General features: G+C 53.4%; 1 protein-coding gene across 1 annotated transcript; it reads right to left on the bottom strand.

Annotated features, from left to right (window-relative positions):
• Nucleotides 1-9953: 9953 nt before the first annotated feature.
• PSMC4 (proteasome 26S subunit, ATPase 4) lies at nucleotides 9954-18004 on the bottom strand. Its single transcript, XM_058674534.1, has 11 exons — nucleotides 17848-18004; nucleotides 17093-17191; nucleotides 16655-16841; nucleotides 15189-15335; nucleotides 14985-15094; nucleotides 14779-14872; nucleotides 11099-11266; nucleotides 10931-11007; nucleotides 10616-10784; nucleotides 10345-10400; nucleotides 9954-10208 (listed from the first exon to the last, which is right to left on the bottom strand). Exons 1-11 carry the CDS (start codon nucleotides 17881-17883, stop codon nucleotides 10095-10097), a joined length of 1257 nt encoding a protein of 418 aa, XP_058530517.1. The 5' UTR covers nucleotides 17884-18004; the 3' UTR covers nucleotides 9954-10094.
• Between the last annotated feature and the right edge of the window lie 6487 nt (nucleotides 18005-24491).

The following is a 24491-nucleotide window of genomic DNA, read 5'->3' as shown; positions in this document are numbered from 1 at the left end:
AGAAACTTTTGAAGACATCCGTGTTGGGACCAGCAGTGGCGTATCAGACTCAGCCCCCGTCTGTGGCGCTGACACTCCATAAGGGTGCCGGTTTGAGTCCCGGATACTGCCCTTCTGATTCTGCTTCCTGCTAAGGCACCTGGGAAAGCAGAGAAGGATGGTCGAGCCCCTGCTGCTCAAGTGGGGGACCCAGATGGAGTTCCAGGCTCCTGGTTTCTGCCTGGTTCAACCTTGATCCTTGCACTCATCTGGAGTGTGAACCCACAGAAGGAAGATTCTCTGTCTCTGTACCCTGCCTTTCAAATCACTCGATCGAAAGCTGAAAACAAAGACAGGGTTTTGTTGGCTCAAAGGGCAAATTTGCTAACACTGCAAAGTTCTCTGTGGAGTTTTGCCTTCTGATATTCCAGCAGCAGGTGGGAGAGTCCCTGGCTCCCCGCAGCGCTGCCTACAGAAAGTAGAAGGTGCTTGTGGTGGTGAGGGCTGGACTGGGGCGAGCGCTGGGGGCTGGGAACTCAGTTTAGGTCCCCTTTGTGGGTGACAGGCAGCTGAGGACTTGAGCCACCGCCTCTACCTGCCAGGGATCCAAGCGGGTCACTCTGATGTGACGAGTGGTGGACTAGCCTGTATCTTTAGGGATCTTTGGCCAAACGCTTCCTCCTTCCACTGTATTTTCAGTACTGGGTGGAATGACCTCTTTTTTTTTAAATATTCATTTATTCATTAATTACATTGCATTACATGACACAATTTCATAGGTACTGGGATTCCCCCCCTTCACCCCAAACCCTTCCCCCATGGTGAATTCCTTCACCCTGATGCATAACCACAGCTCAAGGAACGACCTCTTTTATCACCCTATATTTTTACTTGTTTTGCTTTCAAATGAAGCGTATTGTCACGTTGTCTAGCTCTCAACCAAAATTGGGGTTTCTATTCATTTATAAATAACTTGGGGATTGGGGCATTAACTTCTTTTTGACAGCCTCCGTTTCTGTCCTTGGCATCCCCGCGCCATCTGGTGGCCATTTTGTGAAACAGCGGTTTTCTTCTTTCAAGGAACATTCCCGCGCCATCTAGTGGCCACGTTGTGAAACAGCGGTTTTCTTCTTTCAAGGAACATCTGAAGCCAAGGGCCTGAACATCTAATATCCCCCAACGTTGAGCCTTAGGCATTCCAGACGGAACATGCCAGAGCCCCTGCCATCAGAGCTTGAAGGGGGCTGGAGGAGCTTGTGTCAGCGTGGCTCTCTCACACCTGGAAGACGGGGCCGTGTGGTGGCAGGCAAACTTTCCCAGATACCGTCACGACTGGACCTGGCTTTCCAAGAGCCACCCGAGAGGGCTGGGTGGGAAGCGGGGCTGCCAGGTTACGAACTGGTGCCCATATGGGATCCTAGCGCTTGCAAGGTGATGGCTTTACCCACTAGGCTTTCGCACTGGACCCTGTCTTTTTTTTTTTTTTTTAAGATTTATTTATTTTTTATTGGAAAGGTAGAGACAGACACAGAGAGGAGAGACAGAAAGATATTCTTACAACTGGTTCACATCCCAAATGGCTGTAATGTGCAGAGCTGAGCCAATCTGAAGCCAAGAGCTTCTTCCAAATCTCCCAAGCAGGTGCAGGGTTCCAGGGCTTTAGGCCGTCCTCGACTGCTTTCCCAGGCCACAAGTAGGGAGCTGGATGGGAAGTAGAGCATCCGGGATTAGAACTGGTTCGCATATGGGATCCCAGTGAATTCAAGGTGAAGATTTAGCCACTAAGCCATCACACTGGTCCCAACTGATATTTTTAAACAATTTTTCTACCAGTTTAACAACTTTTGAATTCCAAGGTCTGATCCAGGATCCCACACTGCATTTATTATTTTTTTTCAATTTTTTTTAATATTCATTTATTCATTAATTACATTGCATTACATGACACAATTTCATAGGTACTGGGATTCTCCCCCTTCACCCCAAACCCTTCCCCCATCATGAATTCCTTCACCTTGATGCATAACCACAGCTCAAGTTCCGTTGAGATTCCCTAATTAAAAGTTTACACCATACAGAGTCCAGCATCCCACTTGTCCAGTTCAAGTTCAACGGCCTCTTAGGGAGGCCCTCTCAGGTTTGTAGGCAGAGCCAGCAGAGCGTCACCTCGATCAATTAGAAGCTCCAACATATCATCAGCAACAGTCCAGGTATGATGAGGCTGGTGCAGAGTCCACTGATTGACATAGTCCGTCTTAGGGTTTCCCCTTGTCCAGTTTTCCGCTGGAAGCATAAAGCTGAGGTGGTTGATTCATCTACTCCATTTTCCATCTTTTCTTGGTTAATGCTTTGATTCCTCCATTTTGTTCAGAGGAATCCCCCTAAAAAAAAAAAACTTTGAGGCATTCCCAGTCTAGGCTCCTACATGTGCTACTAGTAAGCACAGTGCTTGCCACCGTCCATCACTCTGATCAGCTGATGGTTTTAACCCCTGGGTTGGTTCTCTTCTGAGCCCCGACCTCTATTGGAACCAATGAGTATCGCATCTCTCCCCGGCTCTGCCCATCACACTCTCGTCCCTCACTCCTCACCAGTGGGAGGAGTGCTGGTCGGGTGTTGCATTCCCTACTGGCACAGGCCATTTCCCCACACTGCATTTAGTCCTCGTGCCTCCTGGAGACGGAATCAGAAACTCTGCGTTTTCTTGTCTTTCGTGACCTAAGCACTTTTGCACAGCAGTAACGTTGCAGACCGCTCCTCATGGTCGGAAGGCACTCATACTTTTTTTTTTTCCTTGCTAGGAGCGACCTTGTGTCCTGTTTAGTGCACTGTGGTGGGAGGCCGAGGGGACCCTTTGCCCTAAGACTGATCACATTGCTTCCCATTACTTGGGAGTGATGTGTGCCGCCCTTCTCCCCTGTAAACTTTATGTCTCTCCTTTTTGTACTCAATATCCCCGAACCTCTGGGTCGCCCCAAGGCCATCTTCTCCTCCAGCTCTTGCCTGCCAATGGCTGCATTGCTGGCGCAGCTCGTCTGCAGGTTAGCCCTGCGGCTTTTGCTGGAAGTCAACCTTCATGAAGATACTTCAGCCCTGTCTCCTCCCTGGGATTCGTGCATTTATTTAGCTCAGGATGAAAGCATGTTTATTTCGTTTTATTTGTGGATTAACACGCACTATCACGAGCCTTTTAATTCTTTGACAATTGGCTGGGTGGTCCAAAAGCATGAGGTTGTGGTTGACTTTGAATTTTTTCTGATTACAAATGAGGTGGAGCATGGTTGGCTTGGCTCGTTGTGGCCTCTCTGAAGTGCTTATAGCAGATTTTAGTAATAATAATAAAAACCATCTTGTTCTCATTTCTCAAAATCAGGCCTGTGGAAAGTCGGCCTGCGGCATCCCCAGGGCCTGTCTATAATAAATGAAATGCAGTTTCATGGTTTTCTATAACCATAGATGGCGTGCTGATGGGGCCTGTTGGGATTGGGATTCCTGGGAGCAGAGAAGGGGTGCAGCCTGGGGCACAAGGTTAGGGGTGGGCCCTGTGGGAGGAACCAGAGCTGGGCCTGTGGAGAGTTTGCCGAGTCCACGTGGGTGTGTCCACATTCATGTGTTGGACAATCGATCCTTGGATATGTGTGGGGAGGCGGGGGCTCTAGGGAGCTGTTTAGATTACAAGGCTGAGTCATCCTGGAGTAGACTCATGCCCTTATAAAAGGCTCCAGTGGGAGCAGGTGTTATGGAAATTGACCCCCAGAGACACTTAGCCACTTGCTGAGAGAAGAACCTTCAGTTTCCTCTGTAACAGCTGGGCCCTGACGGATGACTCTCTGAGGTTTATACAGAACAGTTGCATGAGCTATTTTAAGCAGTGGTGGGGGCAGGCGAGCAGGACACATGTGGCTTCTTCTCTGTTCCACATTTGCTCTTACCCCTATGGGTGCTTCTCCTGTTGAAACGCAAGTCAGGGAGCTTGCGCAATGGCTTAGCTAGCTAATCCTCTGCCCGAAAGTGCTGGCATCCCGTATGGGTGCCAGTTTGTATCCCTGCTGCTCTACTTCCCATCCAACTCCCTATTTACAACCTGGAAAAGCAGTAGAGGACAGCCCGAGGCCTTGGGACCCTGCACCTGCATAGGAGGCCAGAAGCTCCTGGTTTCAGATTGGGTGAGCTCCAACTGTGGTGGCCACTTGTGGAGAGAACCAGTGGATAGAAGATCTTTCTGTCTCTCCTCCTCTCTGTACGCCTGCCTTTCCAATTAAAAAAAAAAATGTCATGCACCAGGTATGTTAGAGTGGCTGAGGGGAACGTGGTCAGGAGGACGCGAGGGTCAGCCTGGGGTTACAGTGTGTAATTGTACTGGATCTTTCTAGATGGCTCTGGTTGTACATCACAACATGGCAGAACTTGGAATCTTGACTCCAGGGAAGGGTGAGGAACGAATGGCGCACCCAAAAGTGTATCTGGGTGGTCTAGGGAAGTGGGAGTGACTTGAACAATGTGGGCCAGACTATCTTGTGTCACCAGGTCAGATGGGTCTGGCAAACTTCAGCCCTCTCCTGCCGATACCACCTCCGTGTCCAGCCTACATGACCTGGTTAGTCCAAAGCTAGGAACCAGGAGCTCCTTCCGGGTCTCTTGTGGGTGCAGAGGCTCGAAGCTTTGAGCCTTCCTCTGCTGCTTTGCCAGGCCATTAGCAGAGCTGGACTGGGAAGTAAAGCAGCCAGGACATGAAGTGGTATCCACATGGGATGCCGGCGCCACAGGGGAAGGGTTAGCTTGCTGTGCCACTGATCCCTGCTTTTATTTATTTATTTTTTAAAGATTAATTTACTTTGAAAGTCAGAGTTACACACACACACACACACACACACACACACACATAGACACCCACTGGTTTACTCTTCAAACGGCCAGCACTGGGCCAACCAAGCCAGGAGCTTCATTGTGTTCATCTTGGCCTCCCATGAGGGTGACAAGGGCCCCAACATTAGCGCCAACTTCTACTGCTTTTTCCAGACAGTCAGCAGAGAGCTGGAAGTGGAGCAGCCCGGACATGAACCAGCACCCATACGGGGGGCTAGCATTGCAAGCGGGGACTTCACCCACTGTGCTCCAATGCCGCCTCTCAAAATACTGTTGCACCAAAGGAACTTACCTATTCATCCCCCATTTCCACAGACACCCCGAGGTGCCCCGAAACATCTTCATGACCTTTCTCCTGTATATTGTTCACATCTTTAACACCGAGTGTTCATTAACATAGATTTATAGTTATTGCTTTATGCTTTTGTCTTAAAAAGGGAACAAGTTTCCATTGGCTTTTTAAAAAAGACTTATTATTTTTACTGGAAAGGCAGATATACAGAGAGGAGGAGAGATAGACAGGAAGATCTTCCATCTACTGGTTCACTCCACAAGTGGCCACAACGGCCGGAGCTGTGTCGATCCGAAGCCAGGAGACCGGAGCCTCTTTTGGGTCTCCGATGCAGGTGCAGGGTCTCCGATGCAGGTGCAGGGTCCCAAGGCTTTGGGCCGTCCTCAACTGCTTTCTCAGGCCACAAGCAGGGAGCTGGATGGGAAAAGGGGCAGCTGGGATTAGAATTAGTGCCCATAAGGTCCTCCCTCCTGATCACTGGCAAGGCGCCATCTCCACTTCCGACCGTCATCATTTCTAACAGGAAGTCTTCAGTATTTTTTTTTTTTAATCTTGTGTTCCTTTTCACCTAATGTGCGTATTTTTCTCAGGCTGCTTCTAAGATTTTCTGTCCAAATGTAGCTTTTCAGAAGTCAATGTTTTGATGTCTCAGTGCTGTTCTCAGGTCAGAGTTTATAGTTGTCACTGTGTATCCTCTTTCTGGGATTCTAACTACACATATGATGTCACACTTAGTATTCATGGGTAAGTGAAGCTTCTGTTCCTTTAAAAATTTTGTATCTTATTTCTTCCTTATATTCCATTTTCAGTAATCGAGATGTGTGTGGTTAAGGTATTGGCCTGTTTTTTTTTTTAAGATCTATTTATTTTTATTGGAAAGTCAAATACAGAAAGTCAAATTAGAAATAGAGGACAGACAGGAAGATCTTCCATCTGATGATTCACTCCCCAAGTGGCCACAATGGCTGGAGCTGTGCCAATCCGAAGCCAGGAGCCCAGAGCCTCCTCTGGGTCTCCCATGCAGGTGCAGGGTCCCAAGACATTGGGCCATCCTCTACTGCTTTCCCAGGCCACAAGCAGGGAGCTGGATGGGAAGTGGAGCTGCCGGGATTAGAACCGGTGCCCATATGGGATCCCAGTGCATTCAAGGCAAGGACTTTAGCTGCTACGCTATTGCTCTGGGCCCTCTTTTTAAATTCTTATTGTTATTTTCCATGATTCAGTTTTGTAGGCACAGGGGTTCCTTTCTCCCCATCCCCCCCAACTTATCACAGTAGTATAATCTCTTAGGAACAGTTACAAATTTAACTTTCTGCTGTTTACATGTATCACGGCATTGTAGATTTGAAAACAAAATGGAGTTCACATGGCTCATTGCTAACTGCAATACCTTTGGCTTTGGTAACTTCTGCTTTGCTTGCTTGGCTCTGCAACTGTGGTGAGTGTGTGAGCTCACAGGCTGGGCCCTCTACTTGGCCTTCGGCACACAGAGCTCTCGGTTCCCAGGAACCGAGGGCTGGGTCTGGTTATCTCACAGGCGGCGTCAAGGCCTCAGTCAGGTTATCTTGACTACTGGATTGGAGAAGAGCCAGGCAAGGGTGGTACACCCACAGCAAGCTTTTGTAAACCGCCCCTATAAAAACCCTGCAAATCTGTTATTTTGGGCCACACCCCATTAAGGGGTGTTGGTCCTGGTCGGTTGGTCGATTGCTTTATCTCTCAATGTAATAAAATTATGGTGAGTGTAACACTCTGTTTTAGTGGTCGAATAGTTAGTTGCAACAGCATGGTGAGTACAGGCAGGTAGACAATCCTGCACTGTAAAGGTCTTTTTAAATGTTTCATTGGGAGTTCCACTTTGATTTGGGAGTATATGCAGGTCTTTTTGCATGCTGCTCTCCATGATAGTTTGTCTGTGAGAATATATGCATACGCTTGATTACCTATATCTATTTATTTTGTGCTTTCATGAAGGTTGTCTTATATCAGAGAGAACATCTGATATTTCTCCTTTTGGGACTGATTTATTTATTCATTTTTTAAAGATTTACTTTATTTTCATTGCAAAGTCAGACATACAGAGAGGAAGAGACAGAGAGGAAGATCTTTCGTCCGATGATTCACTCCTCAAGTGACCACAACAGTTGGTGTTGCGCTGATCCAAAGCCGGGAACCAGGAACATTTTCCGGGTCTCCCATGTGGGTGCAGGGTCCCAAGGCTTTGGGCCACCCTCGACTGCTTTCCCAGGTCACAAGCAGAGAGCTGGATGGGAAGTGGGGCCGCCAGGATTAGAACCACTACTCATATGGTTCCCCGGTGTGTGCAAGGCGAGGACTTTAGCTGCTAGGCTACTATGCCGGGCCCAAAAATAAATAACTCTTAAAAAAAAAAAATACAGTCCAGTGCGGTGGCCTACCGGCTTAAGTCCTCTCCTTGAACGTGCCGGGATCCCACATGGATGCCAGTTCTAATCCTCCCGTCAGCTTATATATCTGGAACTCCAGGACAGTGACACACGCTGAGGAGCCAAGCAGGGTTTCAGCTTATGAGACACATTTCCCTACCGCCGAGGGTCGGGCTGTCTGCCTCCTGCACCAGCCAATGCATGTACTGTGGATGTAGCTGCCTGGTCAGTCCCACGTCCAGTCCAGGTTCTCACACAAACCAGCAGGTACTACAGCCTAGACCAGTCCAGCCCACCCCCCGTCCCAGTTCTTATGTGCGTTGTGGGTGCTGTGGCCTAATCACGGTGACCCCTGTGAACTGCTACAATGCCTGCTCCCAGCCCCAGCTCTTGCAGGCTTGGGTGTGGCGGCCTAGCAGGGGTGTCCCCACAGTGCTCCTACCAAGCCCATTCCCAGCCCTGGTTCTTACTAATATACACTCCTTTAGTGGCTGAGATGAATTCACCCTGAACGGCTGTTCTGTCTCACCTCCACCCCAGATGAAACACAGGAAGAGGTTCTCAGATGCTAGCACATCCCATGGGGACTTCTGGGAAACAGTCCACACCAGAGAGCTGATTCCTTTAAGCCTGATTTCACAGGTGCAGGCAGATGCAGACCCAGTTCCTGCCTGGCCTTCCAAGATCCACATGGGGAAACAGAGAACTCACAGGCTTGGCTGGGAGTTGGCAAACCTGGTGGTAAGGGACTGAGGTGCTGATGGCATGGGTGTGCGGAAGGTCAGCTGTCTGGGACTGTCGCCTGCCAGTGCAAGCTAGCAGGGCCGGAATGGTGGCAGCACTGGCTGGTCTGACTCCGCCCCTGGCTTTGTGCAGCCAGGACCCTACTCTGGAATGAAGAGAATATGCTGCAGCTTCTTGGAGCATCACCTTTACTTAAAGATTTGCAATTTCTCTATTAAATTGTCTTTTATATGGAAAGTTTTTTGTGTAAATAGAGAACAATGCAGATCATAGGCACATTCTAAATCAAGAGTTCTACTTTTAAGTGTTTTGAGGGATCGTTGGCAGATCAGTTTGAAACATGGACCGGAGCAGCAGCTTTGGGCTTGGCCAGGCACGAGGCGAACGCCGAGTCCGGAAGGAGGCAGGTGTCTTAAATCCTGGGTCCGACTCTGCCAGTCCTAATTTTGTCACTGTTTTAAATTAGTGAGGATTACTCCTCAAAGGCCTGCAATGGCTGGGCCCGGGCTGACTGGAAGCCAGGAGCCAGGGCCTCAATCCGGATCTCCCACAGGGATGACAGGTGCCCAACACGGGAGCCACCACTGCTGCCTTGGGAAGCATTTATGCGCCTGAAACTGCGGTCCGAGGCAGAGGTGGATGGTGGGATGCAGGCATCTTCACAGGTGTCTCAGCCACGCGGCCAGACACCCACCCACCCCACGACTCCCACTTTCCCAAGAGGAAAAAGCATGGACCTTGTCTAAGATCCTGTGCAGTCAGTCATGCTACTGGCCTTATTTGAAATTACACACATTTTCTGCTCTCTGAGAATTCAGTCCTAAAGCCACAGGTGGTTCTGGATTTGGGGCTTAGAACCTTAGCAGGGTCCGGAGGGTAGTTCAGAACATGTTGGCTGGATGGCCGCGGCCACAGCTTGGTGGAAGACATTCCATGCTGAGGGATGGAGCAGCCTGGGTGCCCACCTTTGCAGGGTTAGAGGGGGTGTCCACACAGGAGCCCGCCAGGCATGGGGTTCCTGAGCAGGTGCAGAGGCCTGTGAGGGTGCATGCTGGTGAGTGGAATATGTCCACAGGGCGGAAGGGGCGTCGCGGCAGCAGTGACATGAGCCTGCCCCAGTGACTGACAAAGTAGGTAAGTATGTCAAGGGCAACAGGAGCCGTTGTGGGCAGAGCAGGACATGGGAGCTGCTAGAAGGAACTTGTGGCATCACGTGTAGTCAGAGGTCGCTGCGGCTCTCCAGAGCCGAGGGCACACCTGGTAGGACCAGGCAGGCATGTGCACACCACGGCTGGCACGGATGGCAGCCAAGACTGTTCACTCAGCTACCGAACATACCAGGCAGGAGCCGGAAACATCAGAGCTCAGACCCAACTCTCCCCACAGCCCCGCTGCACCCTGCTCTGGGGGGCTCTCAGGGTCGTCTCTGTGTCCCTGAGACCCTCCGAGGGTCAGGACGTCAGGAGCGCCCCGAGAGCCCCGTTGTCACTGAGCTGACGCACTGAGACACGCACAGGGTTTTTCCTTTGGGGTCAGGGGTCTGTCTTCCAGCACTCTCTCCCGGTCACAAGCCTTGCTTCCCTCTCAAGGGGCCCCTTACATGAGGCACCTGTTGCCTGGGCTCTGTGAGATCAGCAGAGCCCGGCTCTCTGAAGGGTTAAGCTTCCCGGAAGGAACGCAGCAGATCTGACCTTGTCTTGTTTATTGGACATACCGACCCTGCGGAAAGGGAACTCAGTTCTGAGACAGGAGAGGGGCAGAGCAGTGCCGCTCGGCTCCCGGCCTGGGCGTGCTCCGGTGGGGAGATGTCACTTGTAAAACTCGTGCTCCTGCTCGTCTTTCTTGATGACTGTCTTGTAGGCCTTCTCGAAGTCCTTGGCCAGGACAATGTAGCGGTTCTCGCGCACGGCCAGCATGCCGCTCTGTTGGGGAGTGAGAGTGGGGGTGTGAGGGCAGTAAAGGGCCCACGGCCTAAGGGAGCCACCCGAGAGGGTGACAGCGCTGCCACGAGCGGCCTTCCCATGCCCTCTGCCCAGGGCTGCAGAGGTCGCCGCTCACCTCCTGACAGATGGAGTTGATGTCAGCTCCCGAGATCTTATCCGGCCGGGCCACGTCTGTGGTGCTGCATTAAGGAAGCTGCTCCCTGCGTGGTGGGGTGAACACCTGGGGTGGGAAGGCTTCTTGGATCCCGTCTGGCATCACCCCTCCTAGCCCCTTGGCAGCCTGTTCCCCCTGCCCCCGCACCCCACAGCTGGGCTGTGGTGATGGCAGTGGTAGAGTGGAGGATGAATGCCACCTGGGACCCCTGCCCTCGCCCGGAGCAGGATACAGTCTTCCAGGTCGACCTCCTCCGACAGGTTCATCTTGCTGGTGATGGTGGAGAAAATCAGCCTCTTCTGGCGGCGGTCGGGGAGCGGAAATTCAATCTTGCGGTCCAGGCGTCCTGGCCGCAGCAGGGCGGGGTCCAGGGTGTCTGCTCTGTTGGTGGCCATGATCACCTGGCATGGGGGGAGGGGAAAGGCCAGCTCACATGGCTGCCACCCACATCCCCCTTCTGGTCATGAGACCTGCCCCTTACGTGCCAGGCCCTGCTTATCCTCCAGGGCCCACACCATATCTCCCTCTGCGCATCCCGACCCCCAACCTTAACATTGACGTTCTGGTCGAATCCATCCATTTGATTGAGCAGCTCCAGCAGGATTCTCTGCACCTCTCTGTCAGCTGGACACGAGACCCCCAGTCAGTCTTGGGCATCCCTAGGCTGCCCCACAGGGTCGCCTGAGGCCCCAGGCCTGGCGTGGCTGTCACTCACCCCCTGTCTGGGCGTCGAATCTCTTGGTGGCAATGGCGTCGATCTCATCTATGAAGATGATGGCAGGTGCATTCTCTTTGGCCAGGCGGAACACGTCCCGGACCATGCGAGGGCCCTCGCCCAGGTACTTCTGTACAAACTCGGAGCCCACGACCCGGATAAACGCAGCTGATGGCGGGAGGACAGGGTTAGATGGGGACAGGCCAGCCACCCGTGGGGGCCTGTCCTCTTCCTGAAGCTGCCAACTCTTTCAAGATGTCCAGATTCTCCCAGGGCACTCACTCCTGGTTGGCTGGGCCACAAATCTAGCCCCACGCAGCAGTCCCCTGCCTGGGCCCCCACAGTGCTGCAGCTGCGCACACCGTACACCGCCCACCCAGGGCAGGGTTCACCCACTACTTGAACAGAGATCCACACGTTAAGACATCACACAAGCCCCTCACAAGCTCCGAGATCCCACTGTGTACCAGGTTGCTTTCTGTACCCTGAAGGAGTCACAGTGTTCTGCTGTGACTGCCAACTGTCCATGGCAGGCGACTGAAGACCAACAGGCTGGCCTAGGCCTTCCCTTTGTTTTGCCTCATGCTGTCTCCGTGACTGGATGTGTGTGGACTGGGACAGCCCCAGGACTCACCTCAGCCACAGGAGAGGACACAGTGAACACACACAGGCTGGATGGCTTCATGCCATCAGCTGGGAGCCAAGTAAGGTGGCAGTCCTGCCTGCTCACTCCCCAAACTCCTGGACCAGGGCGTCCCCCCTCCCAGTCCCTGCGTTGGCCACTGGCCACCCCAACCTCAGGGTTTCAGACTTTCTGCTCCAAGCACGCCTCAGCCACCTTGCTGTGACACAGCCAACCGGCCACTCCGCCAGAGTCTGCCCTAACCCACAAGAAACTTACATCTCTGCCTTTGGAGTGGCCTCATCCCACACAGCCTGTGTGTCCCTTCTCCTTCCTGCCCAGGCTGGGCAGGACTTCTGCTGGCTCCTCTCCCAGGAAACCGTCCCAGCTGCCCCGATCCCAGGGAACTGGCTGCACTCAGCATCCGCCCCCACTTGGCCCCTTTGCCTCTGCCAGAGACTGGTCGCTCTCTGGCCCTGAGACAGAAGATGGAGCCCAGAGTCCAAGTCCTCCAACTTTCATCCCTGCTCGGCTGAGCCTGGAACATAGCGCAGGGCAAAGAACCGGACGGCAAAATGAGAAAATCAGAGGTGACCAGGGTTGCAGCACCACTCAGTGTGGTGATGGGACAATGGGGAATGTGGGAGAAGGGTAACAGAGAATTCATTCTCTTTCAAATTATTTTCAGGAAATACTTTTAAAAAGTTTAAAAACTAGATACATTGCCTGATCGTAGAACTCAAATAATGAAGATGTTTAAACCAAAAGAACACACACATATAAAACACTACACTGCAGAGAAAAAAAAGGGGGGGCCCACTAGTAGGCATCTTGGACGCTAACCACAGCCCCCCGCCTGTGCCCCCATGAGGCTTTCCTCGCCAGTCGGTCACCCCTGCAACGCCCTTCCCAACACGCCTTGCACCACTCTTCCTGCTTACCCTCATGGCAACCCCCGTCCCTGGGGTTCACTGAGACCAGGGAATCCACAGAGCAGTTATGAAACTGACCTCTGTGGTTAGTGCGGGACCAAATCTTGGTCCTTGTTTACCATCTGGTGGCCCTGAGCCAGTTCTGTAACTTCGCCTTTTTATGTGTAAGATGCCCATCATGCTGGAGGGCTGCTTATTAACCAGGAACACCTGTTCCCACCATCAGTGGCTAAGGACCTACCACCATGCACCCCACACAGCCACCACAGGGCTGCCAGAGAACAGGCCAGCCAGGCACCACCATGGATTCCTGTCTCCATGGCAAACCCTCTCCGCTGGCCTTGGCACTTCAGCTCCACTGTCCACTGTCACAGCCCCAAAGATCAGAACAGCTCAGCTCCCTGTCAGCAGCCACAGCTCTTCTCCCCCCTTCCCCCACCCCGCTGGTGCTCAGTCCCGGTGCCCCAGAGACCTCCTTCCCCAGTCAGGGAACTGCTTCTCTCAAGTGGTCCTTCTGGGTTTCCCCTTTCCCTTGTAACATAAACGCCTGAAGGACGAGACCTCAGTGTTGCCTGCTGGCGCACGGCAGGCACTTGGTAGATACCAACTTGTTCCTGTATCTTGTCAGGAGCTGAACACTCCAGGGAGCCACCAGCCTGCCTTCCTGCTTCTCCTCATGTCATGCCTTTCTTTTGCCAAGTCTGGCTATGGTAGACTCCAGGGGCTGAGCTATGGTATACACACTCTAGTGACTTCCAGATCTCACCCATGGCCCAGCTGGCTGGGGGACAGACACAGACCACCCTGCCTGGGGTTCCAGTTGAGGGCCTCTTGCCCCTGAAATCCCCCAATTCAAGTCCCTGACCCTCCCCCCACCCCTGCCTGTGATGCCGTGAGGTCACCAGGGCCCGCCAGCTACCCGAGCCACCACCTCTCTCTTGCCCACCAAGCCTGGTCGGTTAGGAGAGCATCTACCTTCTCTCTTGGGCACCTGCCTGGGGCTCCTGCCTGGGGCTGGCCCTGGGGCAGAAGTCCTCTTGTCCCTCTGCGTGGAGCCTGCCCAGCACAGCCTCTCCATAGGCAGTCACACATGTTCTGAGGCTGAGCACCTGCTCACCCGCAGCTGGCAGGCAAGCAAACGAGAAGAGACACGCAGAAGGTCCTGCCCTTGGGGTCCTCCAAGTATGGTCCTTTCCCACCTCTGGGTGCCAGAGGATACATGCTCAGAGCCCTCTCCCTCCTCCGTTCTCCATAGGCCGCCCCGCCTGACCTCATTTCCTGCCCCTGGGGGTCCCAGCCTCCTCTTGCCCCGAGGCCTGTGCGCCAGGTGGTCTCCTCCCCGGCGGCTCACCCTGTCACACAAGCATCACCTCTGAGACCCCTGCCCAGCCTGTTACTCTGCATCTTCTCGCCCGGCTGAGCTGTTCTCATGCGTCCAGGGCCTAAGACACATCGCCATGCCCCGCCCATCCGTTCGTTCCAGCACTGCCATGGTGGAGGGCGGCGCCTCTGTGAGGAATGGGATGCTGCTCTGTTGCTGCAGCGCTCCCAGCACCTGGAACACATCCGAGCACACAGCAAGCACGTCTCGTTCCCTAGCCGAGGCATCTGCGCCTTCTAGCACGAGCCGGCAGAGGAAAAGCTGAAGACAGCGCCAGGCAGACAAGGAACCACAGCGATGGCCAACGCCTCCTGCCCGCTCACCACACGCCCAGCATGCCTCCTGCTGATTTATTATCCACGTGATTTATGGATCCCTCTTGAAAAACAGGAGCTGCAGTGACCTGTATCCCTCGCTCATGGGGGAACTCACTCAAGGGGCAGCATGTGAGTGGTGGGCAGGGCAGCCAGCTTGCAAGCTCAGGCCATCTTCCATTCTAGCTCAGCTCTCACACAGGCTGTCTGGGACCCACCAAGTTCAACTCTGACTACTGACTTGTCTGTCATGGGACAGACTCGGTATCCGTCCTGAGGACACAGAGGCACGAGCAGGCCTGTAGAGCCAGGGGAGAGGCGTGCCTGTGCTGTGGGCCCAGTGCCCTAGTGGGGATCCTGTGTCTGGGGGCTACCTGGGGAGCCAGGTGAGAAGGGCAGGTCAGAGCATGGGGCTCAGACGCAACGCTCACCTGTCGTGTGATGTGCCACGGCCTTGGCCAGCATGGTCTTTCCACAGCCGGGTGGGCCATACATGAGGACGCCTCGGGGAGGGTCGATGCCGATCTGCAACCCGGAGCAGCAGAGGCAGATTAGCACGAGAGGCAGTCCCTCAGTCTTGACCCTAATCCCAGCCCTAGCCTCAGTCCCGGCTTCTGCAGGGCCTCAGCCACCTCACCTGCTTGTAGAGCTCGAAGTGTGTGAGTGGTAGCTCCACGGCCTCCCGCACCTCCTGCTTCTGGATGTCCATACCACCAATGTCTGCATACATTACATCAGGCTTCTGGTCTGGGGGGAGAGCAGAGCTGGGGCTCTGGGACTAGCCCTGGGTAGGGAGAGTATCCCTGAGGATCCTTGGGCATGGGCTTCCCCTGCTGCTGACCTGAGGTGAGCATCATGATGCTGCTGTCAGCCTCGGGGGGCAGCACGTCCACCAGCGCATTGCTGTGCTTGTGCAGGGCCACAGAGGCGTTGGGCTTGAGCAGCTCCCGGTCGATGGTGCTCAGGATACGCACATAGTAGTTGGAGCCTGGGGAGAGCAGAAGGGAAGACATGGGGAAGATGGGAGGGGCCAGCACTCCACTCCAGCCTGCCCATCTCTCTCCACTCATGGCCAGACAGGCCCCTCTCAGTCACCACCTGGTCTCCTCCCGTCCATCCCACACGGCATACCGGCAACATCCTTGCCTGGCTCTTGCTGGGCTCTTGTCCTGCCTTCCAATGAGTTTTTCCTGGCTATCCCCAAGGTTTCTATCATTTCCTGGGTCCCTACACACCCTCAGCATCCAGCTGCTCTTGCATCTGTGTCAAGGAGACCCCCGTTCTCTGGTCCCCAGCCTCACCCTGACCCTTCCTCCCTTGTCCTCCATGGCCCATCAGTCACTATAATCTTCCACCTGAGCTCTGAGTCTCCTCTCCCTGACTCAGCCCCAGCCTCTTGGGCTCAGTTCCTGGTCATCAGGCCTCCACATTTATGCTAGTGTTGCAAGTTCAAGCCCCCTTCTGATAGCCAAGCCTGGCCACCCAGGAGGCTGCACACCTCCCTGTGGCCTGCTGCACTGCCCCCCAGCTCACCTACCATATTTACTCTCCCAACAAGGCACCACTGCAGGGAGAGCCCCACTCGCTCCCACATTTCCCTCTCCTCACATCTCAGCATTTCAATTTCAGGCTGTCACATAGAGCTGCCTACAACCCTTATAAGAACACAGCTTGGGTGTGGGGGAAGCTGGCATCGTGGTGTAGTGAGTTAAGCTGCCTCCTACAACAATTAACATTCGATATGGGCACCAGTTCCGAGTCTGGCGTGCTCCCCTTCCAATCCAATTCTCTGCTAATGCACCTGGGAAAACAGCGGAAGATGACCCAAGTGCTTGAGGGGGACAGGAATGGGGGAAGGGAGAAGGGCTTCTGCCATTCACTTGGGAGACCCGGGAAGAAGCTCCTGGGTCCTGGCTTCAGCTTGGTTCAGTCCCCAGATGTTGCAAGCATTTGGGGAGTGAACCAGAGAAAGGAAGCTATGAGTCTTACTGCCTGTCCCTGCTTCTCAAACATGTGAAGTAAAAACAGAAATGCTAGGGGCCAGCACAAAGGCTCACTGGCTAACCCTCCACCCGTAAGCACTGGGATACTATATGGGTGCCAATTCATATCCCAGCTGCTCCACTTCTTATCCAGCTCCCTGCTTGTGGCCCGGGAAAGCAGTAGAGAATGGCCCAAGGCCTTGGGACCCTGCACCCATGTGGGAGACCCAGAAGAAGCTCCTGACTCTGGTTGTGTGGTCATTTGGGGAGTGAATCAGTGGATAAAAGATGTAAATCTTCCTTTCCAAATAAAATCATGACCCACCTGTGGTGGAGCCCACGATGGCTGTGTTCTGGTCCACGGCCTCCAGGAACTGCCCGATGACCAGCGGGATGCTCTGGATGCGTTTCACCTCCTCCTGGGCATGCAGGAATTCCTTCTTCAGGTTCTTCTGCTCGTCCTTGATGTACTCCTCCTGCACCTCCAGGAACTCCAGCTCCTGCTGCAGCTTCTGCCAACACACAGGAGGCCGCGGGGTCAGCGGCAGCTCTGAGGGGCACAGGAGGGCAGGCTGGGCTGGCCCTGGGCAGGGGGAGCAGAGGATGGGTGCCAGGCTGCAAGAGCAAAGGACAATGGGCACAGCCTGTTGCAGGGCCCCAGGCTGGAGAAGTGGAGGATGGGGGTAGAGGTTGGGGCAGGGAGCAGGTCTGGGCTGGGGGAGCGGAGGACGGCAGGCTGGCCCATAGCAGGGGCCATGTATACCTTGTAGCGGCTATACAGGTCCTCCAAGTCCTCCGGCTCAGGACCCAGGAACGACAGGCCCGTCTGGGGCCGGGACACGGAGAGAGCTGGGATTTCATCCTAGATCAAAGGAGAAAAACAAAACTCAGGCTGGACGAGAAGGAACCCTCCCACTTGCCCAGCCCTGAGGACATGCCGGAATCCTGCAGTCCTTTACAAGCACATCCTGGAGTCCTCGTGGCCCCCATGGGCTCCGGGTGACACCTGCCCCTTCCACGTTCACCCATACACATCTTCTGCTTTCCCAACAAGCTCGGAACACACCCCAGTGTCCCCCAAAACCTCCAACTGGGGTCAGACTGTCACACGAACTCCTTACAGGACCTTAGTGTGCCCCCAACCCTCATTCCACTGGTTCCTGGTGTCACGTGTCTCTTTCCCGGGCGGGTCGTTGACGTCATCGCGCCTCCAAGCCTCCCTCCCATCCCTTACGTCACGGGCTACCACCTCACACTACACCGGGGTACCTCTTCTGCCACCACAGTCTACAGAACCCGAGTCAAGCAGCCCCCCGCCGGGCCAGCCCATCAGTCTCCACCATCACGCACGACCCCAGCCCCGCTGCCCCCAGCTCCGCATCGAGGCCTCCTCCCATCTCACCCCCAGACCCGAGCCGGGATCCACACCGTGACTCAGCACAGCCCGACTCAGGTCCGGCTCTCTCCCCCCAGCAGCCTGGCCCAACCCGCAAAGTCCAAATCTCCTGCCCGCGGCACCTGAGCCTTCTCCACCAAGATGCCGATTTCCTCCATAGTGACCAAGCCGGTCTCTGTGTGGCCTGGCCTGGGCCAGTCACGGCTTCCGCTGCCGACACCGGAAGTCCCTGCGATAGGAGGCTTCTGGGAAACGTAGTTCTAAGGTGTAGGGCCTAGAGGGCTGGAAGGGCTGCCTACGGTGACAGGCAGGGAGGGCCTCGGCTTGTGGACTCCGCCCTCCAAGGCATGCTCATGCGCAGTCCGTACCCCGCGAGCGCGAGGGCAGGGCCGGTGCGGCGCGCGTGCGCAGTAGTGCTCAGTGATGCCGCCTTGGTCTTTCCCGCCAGTAGGTGGCGGAGTGTGTTGGTGTTTCAACCCCGGGAATTTTCAGGAATCGATTGGAACGCGGCCGAGTTCTCTTCGCTCTCATTTAGCGGCAGCGCTGGAGCAGAAGCTTCGAATCGGATTCTTCAGAAGGGGACTTTATAGAGTCTCCTCTTGGGCTGCCCCCAGAATTGCGTGTCTCGCGGAGGTTGGAAGGCCCAAGCCAAGTCACCTTAGGGTGACTCTTGAGGCGCCCCAAGCCCAGCGGACCGCGAGGATGCCCTCTTTGGGGCTGTTTTGTTTTGAGGTGGCGCGTGCCCAGGGTTTGGGTCACACGGGAGACTCACAGACCTGGGCTAGGTCTTGAGCTTCAGCCCTCCAGGTACGACTCCTCTCAGGGAACAGGTGGAGAGCCACAAAGCCACCGGGCATGATCCTGGAGGCCCCGGGGCAGAGAGCCCGGGTCTGTGTGTCCCCGGGAACCCGTAATGCAGCCTTGCTGAGGCACATTCACTCTCATCTGTATTTTCTTACCGTCCCACCAGCTGTGTACACACCTGATGTTGGGGGTCCGAATGCACCTGTCCCCTAACTCTGTATTCTTGGTCTTAGGGGAGCCTGATCTTAAGGCTCAGACGGCAGACAGGGCAAAGGTGACTGCTGCTCAGTGCTGGTCCAGTGCTGCGGGAACCCGGATCTGAATGGGATCACGTCCCTGCCTGCCTTGGTTCAAGTTCCAGTGTTTTTATTTCTCAAAATAAGAAAAACAACAATAATGAAAAAAATTTTTCCCTCTGAATGGACAAATGGTCTTCTGGGACTCTACCTAATATGGAAAAGGCATCCAGGTTTTTCTTCTTTTAAGATTAATTTCTTTTTACTTGAAAGGTGAAAAAAAATTTTTTTTTTAAAGATTTATTTTATTTTTATTACAAAGTCAGATATACTGAGAGGAGGAGAGACAGAGAGGAAGTGTAGCTGCCGGGACTAGAACCAACGGCCACATGGGATCAAGGTGAGGACCTTAGCCACTAGGCCACGCCGCCGAGCCCCTGAAAAAAAAATTTTTTTTTGAGAGTGAATCATCTGCTCGTTCATGCCCCAGATTGAGTCATCCAGGAGCCAGGAGCTGCTTCTGGGTCTCCCACAGGAGTCTGGGGTCCCAAGGAATTGAACCTAAGTCCTCTGCTGCTTGCCCAGGCCATAAGCAGGGAGCTGGGTCACAAGTGGAGCAGCTGGGACGTGAACCAGCAGCCATGTGGGATGCCACACCCCAAGGTGGACAGTTAGCCTGCCATGCCACAGTGCTGGCCCCCAGAGTTTCTTCTTCTTTTTTTAAGATTTATTTTATTTTTATTGGAAAGTCAGATATACAGAGAGGAGGAGAAACAGAGAGAAAGATCTTCCTTCCAATGATTCACTCCCCAAGTGAGCACAATGGCTGGTGCTATGCTGATCCTAAGCCAGGATCCAGGAACTTCTTCCAGGTCTCCCACAAGGCTTTGGGATGTCCTTGACTGCTTTCCCAGGCCACAAGTAGGGAGCTGGATGGGAAGTGGAGCTGCCGGGATTAGAACTGGCGCTCATATGAGATCCAGACATGTTTAAGGCGAGGACTTTAGCCGCTAGGCCATGCCGCCGGGCCCCAGAGCTTCTTCTTGTGGCTTGGAGTCTGCACAGTGGACCAAGTCCCCTTCCCCCTTTGCCTGCTCTTCTCCCAGTTTCCAACCTTTGGATTCAACCCTGTGAGAGTTTCATCCTGATTTTTCCAAGCCCAGACGAGCTCTCCCTGGCGGCCTTGGCAGGGACCAGCCAGTGATCCCTTTTGACTTGTTATAGTTAATCATAACTAGTCACAACTCTGGCCGGGCCACTAGCTCATCTCTGTGTCTCAGTTAAGCCTCACACCTCACCTTGCTGGTGAGAAGCAGCAAGAATCAGACTGGGCCGTGAGCTTGTAGCATAGGCCAAGGAGTTTGTGAGTGCTTGATGCATATGTGCTTTCTTGACCCAGGTGAACCTGGGGGTGGAAATGGCTGTGTTATTTCTTCCTGTATCCACAGAAACGAATGAGAGGCAAGGTACTCGCCCAAGATGACACAGCCAGTCAACAGTACGGCTGACATTCGAATTCGGAGCCTGAGCTCATAAAGTGATGTCATAGTTGCACTTTGGGTCTATAAGACATCTTAGGTGAACCAGTCATGAATGATATCAAATCATGAGGGAGATTTTTCTTAATCTGGAGCTATCTTAATCTGCTCCCCCTCCATCCCTATTATCATGACCTTTCCTCTTGTTCTGTTGAGAAACACCCAGGTTGGCCATGGAGCAGGTGGGCAAACGACACATGCACATCTTCTGGCTAAAGAACAGCGTGTTATTCCTTTCAACTCCATTATCGTCTCAGAGAATCCCAGCTCTGGTGTTGAGTGCAGGTGTTCCCAGATCTGGGACTTTCCGGAACCAAAGTGAGGCTTGGTGTTCACAGGAACCTGTGAGACCTGGAGCTCAAGATGTCTTGGTTGGCAGGGAACCCAGGTGGTTGCTGAAATTTGACTCTAGCCACGAGAGTCAGGCTGGAATGTGGGCTTGTGGTTGCTAGGTCTCATGTTGCGAGATGTCAAAATTCAGATTTTCCAGCCAAAACTAATTTTTAAAGAAGATTTGTTTTTATTGGAAAGGCAGATTTACAGAGAGAAGGAGAGACAGGAAGATCTTCCATCTGACGATTAACTCCCCAAGCGGCTGCAGTGATTGGAGCTGTGCCATTCCGAAACCAGGAGCCCAGTGCTCTTCCGGGTCTCACACATGGATGCAGGGTCGCAAGGCTTTGGGCCATCCTTGACTGCTTTCCCAGGCTACAAGCAGTGAGCTGGATGGGAAATAGGACCACCTGGATTAGAACCAATGCTGATATGGGATCCCAGCACTTGTAAGGTCAGACTTTATAGCCACTAGACTATTGCGCCAGGCCCATAGGTCTCATTTAACCTTAACACCTCTTCAGGGGTGCTATCCCCAAATATAATCACACTAGGGGTTACAGCTTTGGCATACGGATTTTAGGGGGACACACTCAGCCCATGACACTTGAATGTAAGTTCTTTGTCAGGTATGTGTTTCAGAAATATCTTCCCAGTGTATGATCTGCCTTCTCATTTTCTTGTTAGTGTCTTTAGAAGTTCTTTTAAAAATATATGTAAGATTTAATTTATTTTCATTTGAAAGGCATATTTTATAGAGAGAAGGAGATAGAGAAAGATCTCTGTCCACTGGTTCACCCCCAAGTGGATGTAAGCTGTGTCGATCCAGAGCCAGGAGCTTCCTCTAGGTCTCTCATGTGAAAGCAGTGTCTCAAGGCTTTGGGCCATCCTCCAGTGCTTTCCTAGGTCACAGGCAGGGAGCTAGATGGGAAGTGCAGCAGGTGGTACACGAACTGATGCCCATGTGGCATCCTAGCACATGTAAAGCAAGGATTTAGCCACTGGGCTATCACACTGGGCCTGGAAGTTCTTGACTTTAAGTTCAACTTACTATTCTTTTTGCCAGGCTGAACTGTACTAACCCTTGGCAGATGTGAGATCCGCAGCTGGAAACATGCCTGGCAGGGGGAACTGTGGGCATTCCCCTGCTAGACTGTACCTACTGCTGGTGAGTATGAGAACCAGGGCTGGGGGCAGACCAGGCTGGACAAGGAGGCAGCACCTGCTGCCATATATGAAGCCTGGGTTTGGGGGTGGGTTGGGCTGAACTAAGCCACGACCCCCATGGGTACACACAAGAGGCAGATGGGATGCAGGCTGGGCTGGACTAGGTTGCAGCATAGGCTGGGGGGTGGGCCTGCTGGGGATCAGTGGGGGTCACCCCAGCTAAGCTGTGGTAGTCACTGGTATGTGTGAGGGCTCGGTCTATGTCAAGGCCAGGCTGGCTGACTGGACTGGGCCACAGCATCTTTCAGATCACGTGAGATGTGAGGCTGGGGCAGAACTGAACTGACCAAGTAGCTGCATCTACCAGTGCGTACGTTGGCTGGTGCAGGTGACAGATTGAATCTGACCCTGCAATGGCAGGCGCATATAAGAGTCAAGTCTTAGGTCACCACAGGCGAGGCTTTTTTTTTTTTTGACAAAAGAGAGCTGTTTTGTTTTATTATTATTTGTTGTTGTTGTTAATCTCCCTTCGGCTCGCCTCCGCCGGGCACCTGCGCCATCCTTCTCCGCGTTGCAGCCGTCCTTGCCACGATCTCTCTTCCTCCCTGAGTCGGGACGAGCGTGCTGCCATTTCACGTGGCGCCTGGTCCAGGGGGTCGCGCACCGACCGCCGGCGGGGAATCGGGGGCGTCCGGGAAGCCGCCAGCCGAGGCGGCCGGGTCGGGCTTTTGCAAAGCGCAGGCGAGGCTTTTTGAGGGAATCCCCAGCTAGACTGCTGGACTCAGACCCTGGCTCCAGGGAAAATCAGAGGATGTGTGGTCCAACCTTGGAGTCCTTGTATCAAGACTGGGCCTCTTCAGTTGCTGATGCCTGTGCAGTGGACAGCATGCCCTGATGTACAGGGTACATGACAGCCAGCTCATCTAGACCAACAAGGGATGCTGACTACCTCGTTGGAGGACAGGTTGGACCACTCTCCTGGCCAAGCTTTGCAGCATGTTCCTGGAGCTCTGGATGCACTAAGGTGAACTTTGTTAACCAGTAAACCTTGGAAAGATTTTTCTCAAACCTGTGGCAACGAAATCAGAAACTTCAGAACTATGGAAACCAATTAAGTAACATCCTCAGAACACTCTTTCCCACAGTGGGGTCTCTAAGACATTATCAAAAGATGGCCCCTCTCATTCCCAAGTGCTGATATAGTTTGCCAGCAAGGAGCAGCCCCTCTTTGCCCTCCTCCCCTGTGGACACAGGAAAAACAAATGTGAAACATTTGTCCCACCTACTTTCCTCCAAACCTGACCTTCCCCACTGTAATCAGAGGCCTGCGTGGGCATGCATCCCTCTCAACCATATAAACAATTTTTTAAATAAATTTAAAAATTAGGGCCCGGCGGCGTGGCCTAGCGGCTAAAGTCCTCGCCTTGAACGCGCCGGGATCCCATATGGGCACAGGTTCTAATCCCGGCAGCTCCACTTCCCATCCAGCTCCCTGCTTGTGGCCTGGGAAAGCAGTCGAGGACGGCCCAATGCATTGGGACCCTGCACCCACGTGGGAGACCCGGAAGAGGTTCCAGGTTCCCGGCTTCGGATCGGCGCACATCGGCCCGTTGCGGCTCACTTGGGGAGTGAATCATCGGACAGAAGATCTTCCTCTCTGTCTCTCCTCCTCTACAGAGGAGGAGAATAAATCTTTAAAAAAAATTAGAAAAACCCAGAAAACCTCACTACTTAGGACAAGGGTTGAGTCAAGTGTTGTCTTGAATAAAAAGGAGGAGATATTCATCAAGACAGGAGGTTCGAGTCCAGCGAGGGCCGAAGGGCTGAACTGACCAGATAAGGAAAGGCAAAGGACTTTCTGACCCAGGCAAGTCAAGTAATAAAGATAACTCAAAGTTAGCTTACAAATGTCATAAGATGTGTAATCTACAGTTAGAAAGGTGATTATAAAACCTTTTTAAAAGAACACATCAGGGCCCAGCATGATGGCTCAATCAGCTAAACCCTTGCCTTGCAACTGCCAGGATCCCATATGGGCACTGGCTGGTTTGTGTTCCAGCTGCTCCACTTCCCATCCAGCTCCCTGCTTGTGTCCTGGGAAGATAGCAGAGGATGGCTTAAAGCCTTGGAGCCCTGCAGCCATGTGAGAAACCCGGACAAGGCTTTAGATCGGCTCAGCTCTGGCCATTGCAGTCATTTGGGGGAGTGAACCAATGGGGATGGGAGATCTTTCTGTCTCTTCTTCTCTCTGTAGATCTGCTTTTCCAATAAAAATAAATAAATCTTAATTATAAAAAGCTTTGAGATCTAAATTTAAAAGCAGTGATGTTGTGCATGTGCCAAAGCAAAACACAGATACATCTCTTTATCATGTCGACATGGTAACTGCACCAGAATGTTGCAGAATACAAAGGTGGCTCAAAAGAAAGATGAGTACAGGGCCCGGCGGCGTGGCCTAGCGGTTAAATCCTCGCCTTGAACGTGCCGGGATCCCATATGGGCGCTGGTTCTAATCCCAGCAGCTCCACTTCCCATCCAGTTCCCTGCTTGTGGCCTGGGAAAGCAGTCGAGGACAGCCCAAAGCCTTGGGACACTGCACCCGCGTGGGAGACCCGGAAGAGGTTCCAGGTTCCCGGCTTTGGATCGGCGTAGCACCGGCCGTTGTGGTCACTTGGGGAGTGAATCATT

Source organism: Ochotona princeps, chromosome 16 (assembly GCF_030435755.1).
Source record: "Ochotona princeps isolate mOchPri1 chromosome 16, mOchPri1.hap1, whole genome shotgun sequence".
NCBI classification, from domain to species: domain Eukaryota; kingdom Metazoa; phylum Chordata; class Mammalia; order Lagomorpha; family Ochotonidae; genus Ochotona; species Ochotona princeps.
Note: the sequence above shows the minus strand (reverse complement) of the source record. Positions and strands in the feature narration are given on the sequence as shown.

Coding starts and splice junctions, on each gene's coding strand:
- PSMC4 (XM_058674534.1), bottom strand. CDS start 17,883: ATGGAGGAAATCGGCATCTTGGTGGAGAAGGCTCAG. Junction 11,008..11,098: donor ATTCGACGCCCAGACAGGGG/GTGAGTGACAGC, acceptor TCTCGTGTCCAG/CTGACAGAGAGGTGCAGAGA. Junction 10,785..10,930: donor ACCAGAACGTCAATGTTAAG/GTTGGGGGTCGG, acceptor CCCCCATGCCAG/GTGATCATGGCCACCAACAG.